Source organism: Hemicordylus capensis, chromosome 2 (genome assembly GCF_027244095.1).
Source record: "Hemicordylus capensis ecotype Gifberg chromosome 2, rHemCap1.1.pri, whole genome shotgun sequence".
NCBI lineage: Eukaryota > Metazoa > Chordata > Lepidosauria > Squamata > Cordylidae > Hemicordylus > Hemicordylus capensis.
The window spans coordinates 147,578,912-147,592,368 of record NC_069658.1 but is presented as its reverse complement, the minus strand read 5'-3'; the positions used below and the strand labels follow the sequence as shown (position 1 = coordinate 147,592,368).

Here is a 13,457-nt window from a genome sequence, read left to right as displayed (position 1 = left end):
ATACCAGCCACAGAGAAGCAACAGCAGGAGAGAGGGCATGCACATACCTCTTGCCTGTGGGCTCACCAGAAGCATCTGATGGGCCACTGTGCGAAACAGGATGCTGGACTAGATAGGCCTTGGGCCTGATCCAGCAGGGCTGTTCTTATGTTCACCCCAACTCCATTTTCAGAGTGACCCTCCACAGAATCTAGCTGCTGACCAGAGATTTTTACAGATCTCTACATTTTAAATGTAACCTGGGTAGCTTTAAGAGGGGTTTGGATAACTTCATGGAGAGGTCTATCAATGGCTACTATTCGGAGGGCTACAGGCCACCTCCAGCCTCCAGCCAGTACCAGTTGCAGGGGAGTAACAGCAGGAGAGAGGGCATGCCCTCAACTTCCGCCTGTGGGCTTCCAGCGGCATCTGGTGGGCCACTGTGTGAAACAGGATGCTGGACTAGATGGGCCTTGGGCCTGATCCAGCAGGGCTGTTCTTATTAGGCTGAGAGAGTGTGGTGTGCCTAAGGCTACCCAGTGAGCTGGTAGCTGAATCAAAATTCGAACCCAGGACTTCATGGCTCACAGCTACAGTCCTTTCCACTACGTTACACTACACCAACTCACGCAGGGAATTCCACTCTAGAGAACAAAATGAGTAGTAAAGCGAGAGGCTCAGTGATGTATCTTAGTAATGTACCTATTCTTATAAGCCGAAGTTTCTTTTCACTGATCCAGTCCAAACAATGGCCATACTACAGCAGAGAACAAGATGTGATGAAGCTTTCTGAAATCCATGGGCCTATGTGGGCCCTTCCGCTGTGCCAAATAAGGAGTCTGGGTACAAAAGAGAGCAGGGCTGTTGAGGTAGAAGAGGACATGTTGACAGATGCTGCTCTTATGCAAGGGTGGAAAAGCTGAACAGTTCCCTTCCTACATTTACCTGTTCAAGGCACAAAAGCCTTGTCCTCTTATGTGCTAGATTGAAAAATATAATATCTCCTATACCTTGTTGGATTTTATGCTCAGGGCACAGCCATGGTGCTGAAAGCAATAATACAGCAATTTTGCTGAAAACAAGCAAGTCTGGGTCTGGTCAGTGCCTGAAGGGAGATTGCCCGGGAACCCTATGCACAGTCATGGAAAAAAATGTGAGATTTAAACATAAGGAGATAAATATTAGATATAAAGAGTTCTTAATGTAAAAGTAAAACAACGTAATATTCAGCATAGAGGAATTAAACAGATATAAAAAAGTTTTGAACACACAGTAGGCTATCAACAGAAATAAAAGGTTCACTTTTTAATTTTAATAAGAAAATGCAAACAAATCGGTGCTTTGAAAGGCCTAAACATTCAGTGCCCTACATTCAGACTAGTGTATTGGCAGAATGTGAGAAGATTCCACACCTCAGGGTAGCCTACATAACTATGATATTGCACAATAGCTAGTGAAAGACCTTCTTTGAGTCACACACAAAGTTGTGTTACACATTGTGCAATGCACCAACAACTTCTGTTAGCACAAGAACAAGGATGATTCTTTTCTTTGAACAATGCCATTATGCTATGTCCTAGTGCTAGTGCAACACTAGCAGAGGCGCTCTTACCCCTGGACTTGTCCCCAAATCCTCTTTAGTCTGTCCTGGTGGTGTGGCCTACAGGCTGCATCGGGCGGCTGAGCATGACTGTGACCTGGGCTAGGTGGCCGAGCGTGACCTTTGCTTTAGAAACAGAGGGGGAAGTGGGGAAAGAAATGTGTGGGATGGGAACATGTTCAGTTACATGTTGAAATGTTTCTGCTAATGCATATTTGCATAAATATACCTGTTTTATATTCTTACATTCTTGTAAGAAGAGGTCAGTTGTGAGGTCCGTTGCTGTTCAATTGCCCTCAAGAACCCATGTGTTAAAAATACTGCGCGTGTATGTAGGGGGATGATGCTTAACATGGGGGGGGGGGCTCCAAAGGTCTTTAGGGCCAGGCTCCAAGATTACCTAGGTGTACCTTTGAACACTAGTCTGGATGTAGGCTAGGGTCCCTAGTGGAGCTAAAATAAGTAATTCATGCATTAATCATAGATTAAACAGGTTTTAATTTTAAATCAGAACTGACAATGAAGACATTGGACTGGTGGATAGCTTCTGCCTTTTAGGATCGACCGTCAACAGTAAAGGATCCAGCAGTCAAGAACTACACTGCAGACTAGCACTTGGTAGGGCTGTAATGAAGGCTTTGGGGAGGATATTTAAATGCTGTGACTTGTCTACACCTACAAAGATTAGAATTGTTCGAACAATGGTTTTTCCTGTGACACTCTAGGGATGCGAAAGCTGGAATTTGAAGAAGCAAGATAGAAAAAGCATTGACACTTTTGAACTTTGTTGCTGGAGAGGACTTTTGAGGATACCATGGACAGCCAGGAAAACAAACAAAAGGATCGTAGAACAAATCCATCCAGAATTTCCACTCTAGGCACAAATGACCAGGCTCAAACTATCGTACTTCGGATGCATTATGCAAAGACCCAGCTCCCTTGAGAAGTCTATAATGCTGGGGAAAGTAGAAGGAAAGAGAAGAAGAGGACGACCAGCAGCAAGGTGGATGGACTCGATTATGACAGCAATGAAAGCACCACTGAGATCTTAAATGCCAGGCTGAAGACAGATCATCCTGGAGAGAATCGATCTATGTGGTCGCTAGGAGTCGACATCGACTAGACAGCACTTAACCAATCAATTTTAAATCAGTTCTATTTCCTGTTAAAAGGAATTCAAGAGTGACAGAAATACTGAAGCTACAAGAGGTATTTCAGTTGCAACCAATAATACTTAGCATTTCTGTAGCACTAAAATGTTCAAAGTCATTCACAATGTATATGTCATATTGTAATCCTTTAAAAAACATATAAGATGACATAATATTCTCATATCACAAAAGGAGGGAGAGAAAGCACCTTGCCTAAGGCCACCTGGAGAGTTCAGGGCAAAGGTGAGATTTCAAACCAGAGATTTCTGATTTGTAGGTCATGCTTTTAGCCGAAACACACATTTAAAACATATATCTCATTTCTTCATCTGATAATATATTCATGTAGATGCTGAAAGGCATCATCTCATACTGCACGGGAGGAGGCAATGGTAAACCCCTTCTGTATTCTACCAAAGACAACCACATGGTTTTGTGGGTGCCAGGAGTTGAAATCGACTTGATACACTTTACCTTTAGCTTTGATTGCCTATCTATCATATTTATATACTGCTCGATACATGTATCTCCAGCAGTGCACACAATCCAAAACACAACAAATAAAACAGAACAATTTTTTTAACAGAATAAAATTGAACGGTTAAGATCTTTATTATGATACTTGACCAGATACAATTAACAGCAATTAAAGTTGATAACAACCTACATCCAGTACAATCAATCTATCACATTAGACAAGAAAAGCTCACCTAGTAAGGTGAATGTCATTACCTAACTGACTGAGGGAGCCTTAACCATTATTTGGTGAATTTTATACACAATAGCCCAAAATCTGGCAACACGGGACATGACAAATACATTCCCATCTCCAAAAAGATATATTTCATAAAGTTCCATAGATCTTCCCACCAAATCCGTTAAAAGGGGTAAAATCAATTTATTGCATAGAGTGCTGTCAAAAAGCGCAGTGAAGTAAAATATATGCTGCATTTTCTACTTCCCCTGAATCACAGGGGCACCTGCACAAATGATAAGGTATCTTTTTATTAGGGATATGCCGAAATGCGATGGTGCTGACCATATAAATGGCTGGCATGCATGTGCAGAGACTGCGTGTGTGCTGGCATCAGATACAGGGGCAGCTGGGACATGCCTCGCAAACATGCAGTAAATCTGAGGGGGAGCGTCGGGAGTACAGCGATTGGAGGAGCAGGTATGGACCTGCTCTCCTCCGGTTTGAAGGGGCTGGGGAAGCCCTTATTTTTAAAGGGTGGTGCCCCGCAATTTGGCTTACGAATCACATTTTGGCACATCCCTGCTTTTTATATTTGTCCTCCAACCATGCCAATGGAAAAACATTGAAAATTGAGCAGTTTAAAATTAGTTTTAATTAAAAGCCTGGGAAAACAGGTGTGCCTTAAGGGTCTTTTTAAAAGCAATCAGAGATGCAGAAGTTTTTATTCTGACAGGGCGTACATTCCAAAGCTCTGGGGCAGCCACAGAGAAGGCCCAGTCCCGAGTCACCACTAAATGTAGCCAGACTTCCACAAATGATCTTAATAGGCAGCAGAGTTCATGACAAAGGAGGAGCTCTCTTAAGTACCCTGGTCCCAAGCCATTAAGGGCTTTATAGGTAATAATGGTGTTGATATGCAAAGTGGTGTTGATCTGTAAAACAGTGCCACCCAATCCCACTTCCCTAAGGTGACCCAGAAGGATACAATGGTTGATGGTATTGAAAGCCGCTTAGTGATCCAAAAGGATCAGCAGTCACAGTCCCTTTGTCAATACCTGGTTGGAGATTATAACCAACAGTCCATTCAATGTGCAGGTTTTAACCTTTAAAGCCCTAAGTGGCTTGGGATCAGGAGAGAGCGCCTTGCCCTATATGCTCCAACCTGGACCTTAAGATCTTCTTTGGAGGATCTGCTCTGAGTGCCCCTGTCAAACAAGGCAAGGCAGGTGGCTACTAGGGTAAGTGCCTTTTCGGTGGTTGTACCCTGTTTATGGAATAGCCTTCTCAGTGAGGTTCACTGGCTTCATCACTTTGTTCTTTTAGACACCAGGTAAAGACCTTTTTGTTTACTTAGGCCTTTTAAATTTTCAAATTTGATTTTCAAATTTGATTTTTAACTGATTTTTAAAAAGTTGTATGTTGTACTAGCTGGCCCGGGCACAGAGCATCTGCACCTCTAGTTCTCCCCCTCCTTTCCCCCTCCCTCTTGGCTACCCCCCCCCCGGTTCTCATTCCCCCCCACAGCCACTTTCTCTCCCGCTGCCATTTTCTCCCCCCTGCCGCCACTTTCTCCCCCCCGCCTGTTCTTTTGGGGGGAACAGAAAAGGCAGCTCTAAACCATTCCGACAGTCTTGACCCCCATAATCAGTACCTCCATCTTATTTGGATTCAACTTCAGTTTGTTATTCCTCATTCATCCCATTACCACCTCCAGGCAGGTATTTAGGGACGTTATGCCATTTTATGATTTATTTATTTATTTCACACATTTGTATACCACCCAAAACGCAAGTCTCTGATGAAGCTGACATGGAGAAACAGATTTGCGTGCCATCGATACATTGATAACACCGTGCACCCGATTATCTCTCCCAGTAGTTTCATGTAGATGTTAAAGAGCATTGGGGACAGTATGGAGCCTTGTGGAACTCCACACTTTAGTTCTCACTTTGCAGAGCCACAGTCTCCAAGCAACACCATCTGGAATCTACCAGAGAGGCAGGAATGGAACCACTGTAAAACAGTGCCACCCAATCCCACCACCCGAGGCGACCCAGAAGGATACAACGGTTGATGGTATGAAAAGCTGCGGAGTGATCCAAAAGGATCAGCAGAGTCACACTCCCTTTGTCAATGCCTAGTTGGAGATCATCCATCAGGCCGATCAAAGGGTCTCAACCCCATAGCCCACCCAAAAGCCAGTTTGAAATGGGTCTAGAAAATCCTTTCAGCTCTGATCATTGGAAATTCTCATTCCTATAACTATGATCACAAGGATATTTATGTGCCAAAGAGGACAGAGCTCCTGTATGCTTTACAGTTGTGTAGAGGAGGAATTTTTGGCAGGAGAATCTCTTCTCACTCCTGTAGGAGGAGTTCCTTCTTCTGCACAATGATTAAAAGGCACAAAACCTTATAACCTCTTTTTCATTCAGCCCACTATCTCTCGCTGGTTTGCAGTGACTGTGCACAGTACCTTTCTCCTTACACAGCAGGCATCCCTTCTGGCAGCAGATGAAAGGAAGTTCCATTGCCTCAAGTCCATTTGCACTAAGAAGAACTTTTGAAATGGACAAACTCTTTGTCTCAAATCAATTAAACCTACAAAATTCTGTCTTTATTTAAAAGTTCCAAACATCTCCTGTAAGTTGACTACCTTGCTCCACACACCCCACCCCCAATCCTGTTAAAAACAGCCTGACACACAGCAATTAAGACAGTACATTTCTTCTCACCACTTATCTAGATGCCAGGAAAAAACTTTACTGACTTAATTGCTGCGTGTCAAGTTGCTGTGGACTGCCAAATTTTCTGCCCTAACAGCAATTTGATCTGCAGCCATTAGCAGGTGAAAATGCTTATCAGCATGCCATAAAAAGCTCCACCTGCTGATTTCTCCAAATAAAGTGATTGCTAAAGAAATAGGAGCAAGCCAGACTGTTTTCCTTATCTGATTGAAACGGTTTTAAATGCATGGGAGCAGTGCTGATAAAAAAAGTTGGCAATGCTAGCTTGCTAGTCTTTCTCCCTAAATAACACCCCCTCCTACAGCATGGCAACCCACCCACAAACCACTCTTTGTGACTCATTTTTGTAGATTGTCAGAGATTATGTAAAATAGAAAAGGCAAAGAGAATAAACTGCATCTGATTCTGGTAGAAAGAGCATTAGACTCCCCCCCCCCTCTCTGGGTCAAGAATGACATGAGACAAAAGCCAACAATTAACCCCCTCTTTCCCAACAACATGCACAACTTTCTTGTTCTCTGCCTCAACTAGGGCTGATCCAAGTGACATATTCAGCAGTGCCAATGAAGCATTGTGTGTGACTCAAGAGGTGCACTTCCAGATTCCTTCAAATGATATGGAGGATGCTGGGGTGCAGCTTCCCAGATAGCATTGCACATTAGCAGAGCAGTTAATAGGGGACAGTCTCCAGATTGTTAGGAAAATATTATCTGGAGTGGCCCACAGAGTATTTTAAGCCCACAGAGTATGGAGTGGCGTGGCCCAATTCCATTAGTATGTTAATTAGTTGTTCTGTGTAAACAGATGATTAACTAATAGATTGTCTGGACACTGATTAATATGCAACCACAATAGTTTGTTGCAGCAGAGACAATAATGTGACATCCATCTGTGAACATGGACTACAATCCATGAAAGTGTATGCCAGAATGAATTTTTCTAGTCCTTAATGTGCCACAAGATTTTATCCTATCTTTACAACTGAAGTTCTGTATTGAATTAGGCAGAGGAAACAAAAGGGTTGTGACTTTCCAGACTGCCCCTGCTCTTCTGCCTTTTAAAGGCAAACCTGTCACTCCGATATTAAAGAAACAATCTTATGGCTCCTTAAAGAGTAAGAATCTTATTGAAGCATAAGCTTTCCTGGAGTAGGCTTCTAAAGTTGGCTCTAGTACCCAAAAGGTTATACTACAATAAACCTGCTGGAAAAGGACTGGAATGTACCTACAATTGAACAAAGAGGAACAAATGTCCTTGGGCCCTTGAAGGAAGGGAGCCCACTGGATGGCTGAATTTGCTCTATGTTTTCCCCCTCCCAACTCTCTGAAGAAGAAGGGGCGGGGGGCAGGGGCTCCCTTCACGTTTTGTCCCAGGACCCACTCCAACCTTGCTGGCTACGCCCCTGCGTGTTGAACGTCTTTAAGGTGTCACAAGACTCTGGGTTGTTTTTGCCGCTACACACTATTACCTACCAACGCGGCTTCCTCTCTTTGGAAGAATTTAAGGAGATGAATCTTTCCCCCACCTCCTCCCTCTCTCTGCTAAGCAAAGCTTCACCTGCTTCGGTTCTGACTGGAGTACGGAACTGCCCAAGACTAGATAGAGTGGGGACCCGGACCAGTGCAAAGGGGGGCTCATTTCTAAGAACCAACTTTCAAGCTGGCCCGCTTCTGCAGGCTAGCCGCCAGTGTGATCGGAGCGGGGGCCGAGGAGAGGTCCGGTCCCACCGCTTGCTTGCAGCCTGCCCTAGGGCATTAGCCAAGCAGAGAGAGAGACTACCAGACGGCGGGGCACCGCGCTGACGATGCGCCTGTGTTTGCCCCTACAGCGTGGTCTGCCCCCTCCCCGCCCCCGGCAACGATGGAACGGAGGGGAAGGAATCGGCTATTTATAGGCGCGCTGCTGCTGCTGCGTCCAGCCGGTCCCCTTTGGTGGCAGCGGCATGTTTTGCCCAGATATGGCTTGGGTTGCTGGTTGCTGGGGCTCTCAGACATAGTAGGGTGGCGCGGCGGGGTGGGGGGGGAGAGAAGAGAGGGACACTCAGCCAAGTTACGCCCCCCCCCAAATTCTGTACCTGTGTCTTGCCAGGCTGTGGCCTTGCTGAGGGAATGGAAGAAAGAGGCGCACGCCGGGTGTCGCTCCGCCACAGAGCCGCCGCGCGCCTTGGAGAGGAGCTCCAAAGTTACGCAGAAAGGAGGCGAAGCAGAAGAAGGAGCAGAGCAGAGGGCTCCCCTCCCACCGCGGCTGTCAGTCATCCGGGCCGAGAGGAGGATGGACTGGAAGGCCGCCCACCCCGCCACCGGCTGGCAGGATGGATCCACCGGCAGCCCACCCACCCCGCCCGCTCTCCGTCAAGCCAGAGAACGCTCGGTGCCTTTTCCCAGGCTCCACTCAGCCCAATGGGCGGGGGCGACTTCTGCCTGGAAAACGTGAGCCCAGCAGCGTGTGGCCGAAGTAGGCTCGGCGAATCCGCTCCTTCTGGGCAGTTACATAGGAGTAAGCCCCATATTGAACTCACGGTGGGACTTCCGGGTAAACGTGCCTGCAGTGCAAAGCATACACCAGTGGCCCACCTTACTGAAACATGACTCTGGGCATGTTGCTTCAGCGCCCTGAGTTCTAAGCGTTAATAGGATTGCAGCCACGGAGGACAATCCTGAATGTCTTTAGTCTGTTCAGGAAGAAGCCGCTCCCACTAAACGTTGGGCTTACTTAACCAGTGCACATGAGTATCTATTTAAAGCCGGATCCAATGCACGTTTACGCGACAGCAAGTCCCACTGCGCACCGTCAATAACTATGTGCAAATGGGCAGATTGCAGGGTGAAGATTAGCCGCTCTCCTCCCTGTTTCAGACTAAGCCTGCGACTAGGAGCATTTGCCTGATAGTATTGAAAGCGGGGGAGAGAGGAGCGCCGCGGAGATAAGCCATTTAACTCACTTTAATATATATCTGGAGAGTTAGATCTAGAGCCCAGCTCTGGGATGCTCTTTGTCTAGCCTTGCTACTGTTCCTTTCAATTTAATTGCAGGTTACAACACAGAAACAGCAATCAAAATACAGCCTAGTCAATCACAACAATAGTTAGCAACAGTATCCTAATACTGTAGTTCGAAGCCATCAAAGCTTCCAGGAAACATCACAAAACACATCCGAATAGTTTGTTTTCAAGTTAGAATAAGATGGCCTTCACACAGGGGCGTAGCAAGGTCGGAGTGGGCCCAGAGACAAGATTTTAAAATGCCCCCTCACCACTGAAGCTCAGCTCATGAAGTAAAGAAATCTTAAATGAGGCTGAATAGTGGTAATAAAAGGCATAGTGTGTATATATATCTCCTATCATCCTAAATTATTTTTTAAAAGGTTTTGTAAATTGTGGACGATGGAAGTCACTTCATGGTACTAGAGAAAGAGATGCTGTTCTGGTAGCTCCAGGTCTTAACACTCACATCGGTTTCGGAGGATGAATACAACTGAAGGAAGCCCGGGCGGGTGCATGGCTGGGGGATTCAGTCATGTGACTTGCCTCTGGGGGAATCAGTCATGTGACTTGCCTCTGGGGTGCCCTCCAAGGCAGTGGGCCCCCAGACAACTGTCTCCCCTTGCCCTATTATAGTTACGCCCCTGCCTTCACAGCTTTCCTAAAGCTCTTAATCGTGGGTGGGGTGGGGGTGGGGTGGGGTGGGTGTCTGTTGAACTACTCTTGAAAGTGCATTAGACCAGCTAGCCTAAACTCAGACAAGACTGGCACTAGAAACAGGGCCTCCACCTAGTACCTGATAGTAGTCAATAGTGGGGCTATTATGAAAGAAAGCATTCACCAATATATTGTGGATCAAAACCATGTTGGGCTGAAAGTTACCAAAATCTAGAATTTGTACAGTGGTGGAGAGTATTTGAAAGCATTTCATGCACTATCTTCTTGAAATCCAGAGATTACTAAAACAATGCATTGTACACACGGGACTGCTTTTGAAAATTGTTCAGGAACTACTGTTGGTCCAAAATAAGGCCACAGAAGTATTAACCAGGATAAGGCACTTTTATCATATGATGGCTCTTCATCAGTGCACTGGTGCATAAACTGGTTTCCGGACCCAATTCAAAGTGCTGGTTTTAAAGTCCCAAACCACTTCAGTCTAGGTTAGCTAAAAGAGTGCCTTGCCCCATATAGATCCCTAGCTGGATCTTAAGATTTTCTTTGGTGACCCTGCTCCCAATGCCCGAGACAAATGAAGTGAGATGGATAGCTACTAGGAAGAGGGCCTTTTTGATGATGGCATCTTGTTTATGGAATAGCCTCCCGAGCAAGGCTCACCTGGGGCCATCACTGTTATTTTAGATACCAGGAGCATTTCCAGATGAGGCTTTTAGTTTTTTTAGTTTTTCTGGTCAAATTGAGCCTCACAGTAAACCCATGGTAAAACCTGCTCTCTGGAAGTGCTCCAGGTTAAGACCTTTTCATTTATCCAGGCTTATTTTAATTGTAGTTTTGTTTTGTTTGTAATTGTATGTTTTATTCTATTGTTTTACTTTGTGAGCCACCTCAGAGAACAATTATGGGGCATCCAATAAAGTTATTATTCCCCCTCACAACAACCCTGTATGGTATTATTAGGCAAGCCTCCCCAGACTGAGAGGGAGGCTTGCCTAAGACCACAGAACAATGCTACCGTGCCCCATAGATGATCCTCCAATTCTATAGAACCCATAGAGACAAACACCTCTAATCCTACCAGTTGTCTTTCCCATGCATCCAAAGTCCAGATTTCAGATAGCATAGGAAAAACAGGTGAAGATTCAGCCAGATGGGCACAAGCTGTTCTTACATCAAAGGCATGAAGTCTTCATGGACAAATAAAAAATCAGTCCACAACATGAGACAGCAATGAAGAGCAATGGCTGGAAACAACTGACTTTGCAGAGAACAAACTAACAACTTTTAATCATGTGAAATGCCAAAACAATTCCACCGGATTTGTTCTGCTTTTTATGTATATACAAGGTATATGGGGAAGTCTATAGGATATAGAGATTGTATCAAACACATGGCTGAGTGGTATGCATGTGCATGGGTGTGTGAGCGCACACACATGCTTTCCTTTTTCAGCTCAACCTGGGGGAAGGATAAGTAGAGGTTTGCAGGCTGAAGAAGTGTGGGGAGGGCAAATAAGGTGCAATTAAAAAGTCAATGAAATGTTATCAAAAATATGGAAAGGACCCCCCCCCCTTTCTGACCAGGTGTCATAATAGTAAGGGGTCATCCCGTAGAGTTGATTTGCAATAGATTCAGGGCAAAGTACTTCACACAATGCCTATTTTACAGAATTCACTGCCACAAGATGTGGCAGCAGACGCTGTTATAGAAGGGTTTAAAAAGAGTTTAGACTCATCTTCCGCACATTTGTCTAATAGCAGCTCTCAGCAATAACAGCTAAATGGAATTTCTAAATACCAGTTGCTAGGGAACAGTACAAGAGAGCTATTGCCTCCAAGTCCTGCTGGCGGGCTTTCTAGAGGCAACTAGTGGGGCACAGTGGCAAACAGGATGCTGGTCCTTTGACCTGATCCAGCAGAAGTCTCAGACATCTGCACCACACCTCCACATCGGATACATGGTAAAAACTGTAGTAGCATTTATTATCTTTTGAAGGCGTTACTCCAGCTGCAAGAGAAAGGGCATGGAATTGATAATTCTTCACCAGCTGCTTAGATGCTGGATGTGGTCAACTTGCCATTACGAGTTCCTCTATGGTTTTTTACTAGGCTTGCAAGCTGTAGACAATAGTCAATCCACCATTTACAGGTTGATGATGCTATAAGAGGAAAAAAACCTGTGTGCCAGAGAAGGTGAATTATTCATAACCCCTATGGTAGCTTCAGGAGGGCTGTATATACCCCACCCACCCTCCATGCAATTCTCCATCCAGGAAAGCTGAATTCTTTGATCTGTATAAGGAAATGCACATAATGCCCAATTCTGTGCACCATCACATTCTGTGCTTCTGCCCCCCTCCCCTGCAATCGTACACAGTTCTACTGATAAACAAGTACTAAGTCCTAGGTTGTCCACACTTTCAGACTGGAAGCACAGCCACATATGTATTTTAGAGACCGGAATCCATACATTCACACAACACTACTGGTAGTTCTTAACTCAGGCTCAGACTGGCCCACAGGGCAACAGGGCATATTCCCGCTGCACCCCACCTGCAGGGTGCCCCTGCGCCCCGACCCCCACCCTTAAGTAGCCATTCTGCTCAAAACCCAGCGCCCTCCCCACATACATTCCACTGCCTTCTCAGTGCCCCCAGTCCAGCCCTGTCCTAACTTTGCATTGAGGACTACTGTTCTATACAGATGAGACATTCTCAGTGACACCAGAATCATCTACTGACTTGATACCAAGTATGACAGTATGAGGAAGAAAGCATTGCATGCTGGGCGTTTTTAGTCCCTTGGAGGCAATAGACATGTATATCAGAGGATGTGGACTTTAAATGTACACCTGAAAATGAGCAGTACATAAACCTGTGCATCATGGATTCCCCAAGAACTAGGGTTGGCTGTAGAGTGCACATATGCGAAAAAATACCGGTTTGCTGACACAATGCAAGATATACCTAGTACAGAATACACAAGACCTCTAGACAAGACCAAATGAATTATAGCAGGGATTTTCAATCAGGAGTATATAAACCCCTGGGGGTACATGGAGCTCTCCTGACTCACCGGCATCCTGCACTATTGGCTTCTGAGCAGAGGTTTCGTCTCACCAGCCAAGTCAACTAGTCCTCTCCCGGAGGGGAAAGAGTGTCAAGCAGCATCCCTCCCTTTCTGAGCATCAGCCAGCATTTCACTCACTGCTAAGCCTGTCAGTCAGACTGAGGAAGGGCGGGGGGGGGGGGTGAGCCTGAGCACCTAGCCAGCCAGCCAGCCAGCCAGCCAGAAGGAGAGAGGGAAGGGCCAAGGCTGTGCTATGGAATTCTGGCCACCAGAGTCCACAGTGTGGAAGAAGGAAGTCACAGCATAGGGGTGGTAGGGTATTTTGGCCTTATTCAAAGGCAGATTCGCTTGGCTTGTACTTTGCCACCAACTTTGACAAGATGCACTTCTGGAGATCATAATTTTAAAATAGGAATTGTGATCTCCAGATAATGCTTAAGCAAGAATTCTTGTGTGTATTATATATGGGGTACCTTAGTTGAAGCTCTGAGACAGAAGGAATAGTTTAAAAAGGCTGAAACCCCCTGGATGATAGAATTATGTTACCTTATGAAAC

At 45.5% G+C, this 13,457-nt stretch overlaps 1 protein-coding gene across 7 annotated transcripts in view; it reads right to left on the bottom strand.

Moving 5' to 3' along the window:
* TMOD1 (tropomodulin 1) overlaps positions 1–8,857 on the bottom strand; it is a 54,089-nt gene extending 45,232 nt beyond the window's left edge. Inside the window, exon 1 of one of the 7 annotated variants that reach the window (XM_053295459.1) lies at positions 8,748–8,857. Coding sequence is in view for 1 of the 7 variants with exons in the window: in XM_053295457.1 (XP_053151432.1) it covers positions 8,249–8,429 (181 nt within the window). In the remaining 6 variants the exon portion in view is untranslated. Of the gene's footprint in view, positions 1–8,248; positions 8,673–8,747 lie in introns of those variants that run through there. The other 6 variants (XM_053295456.1, XM_053295455.1, XM_053295458.1 and 3 more) reach the window with 6 other exon arrangements.
* Positions 8,858–13,457: the final 4,600 nt, after the last annotated feature.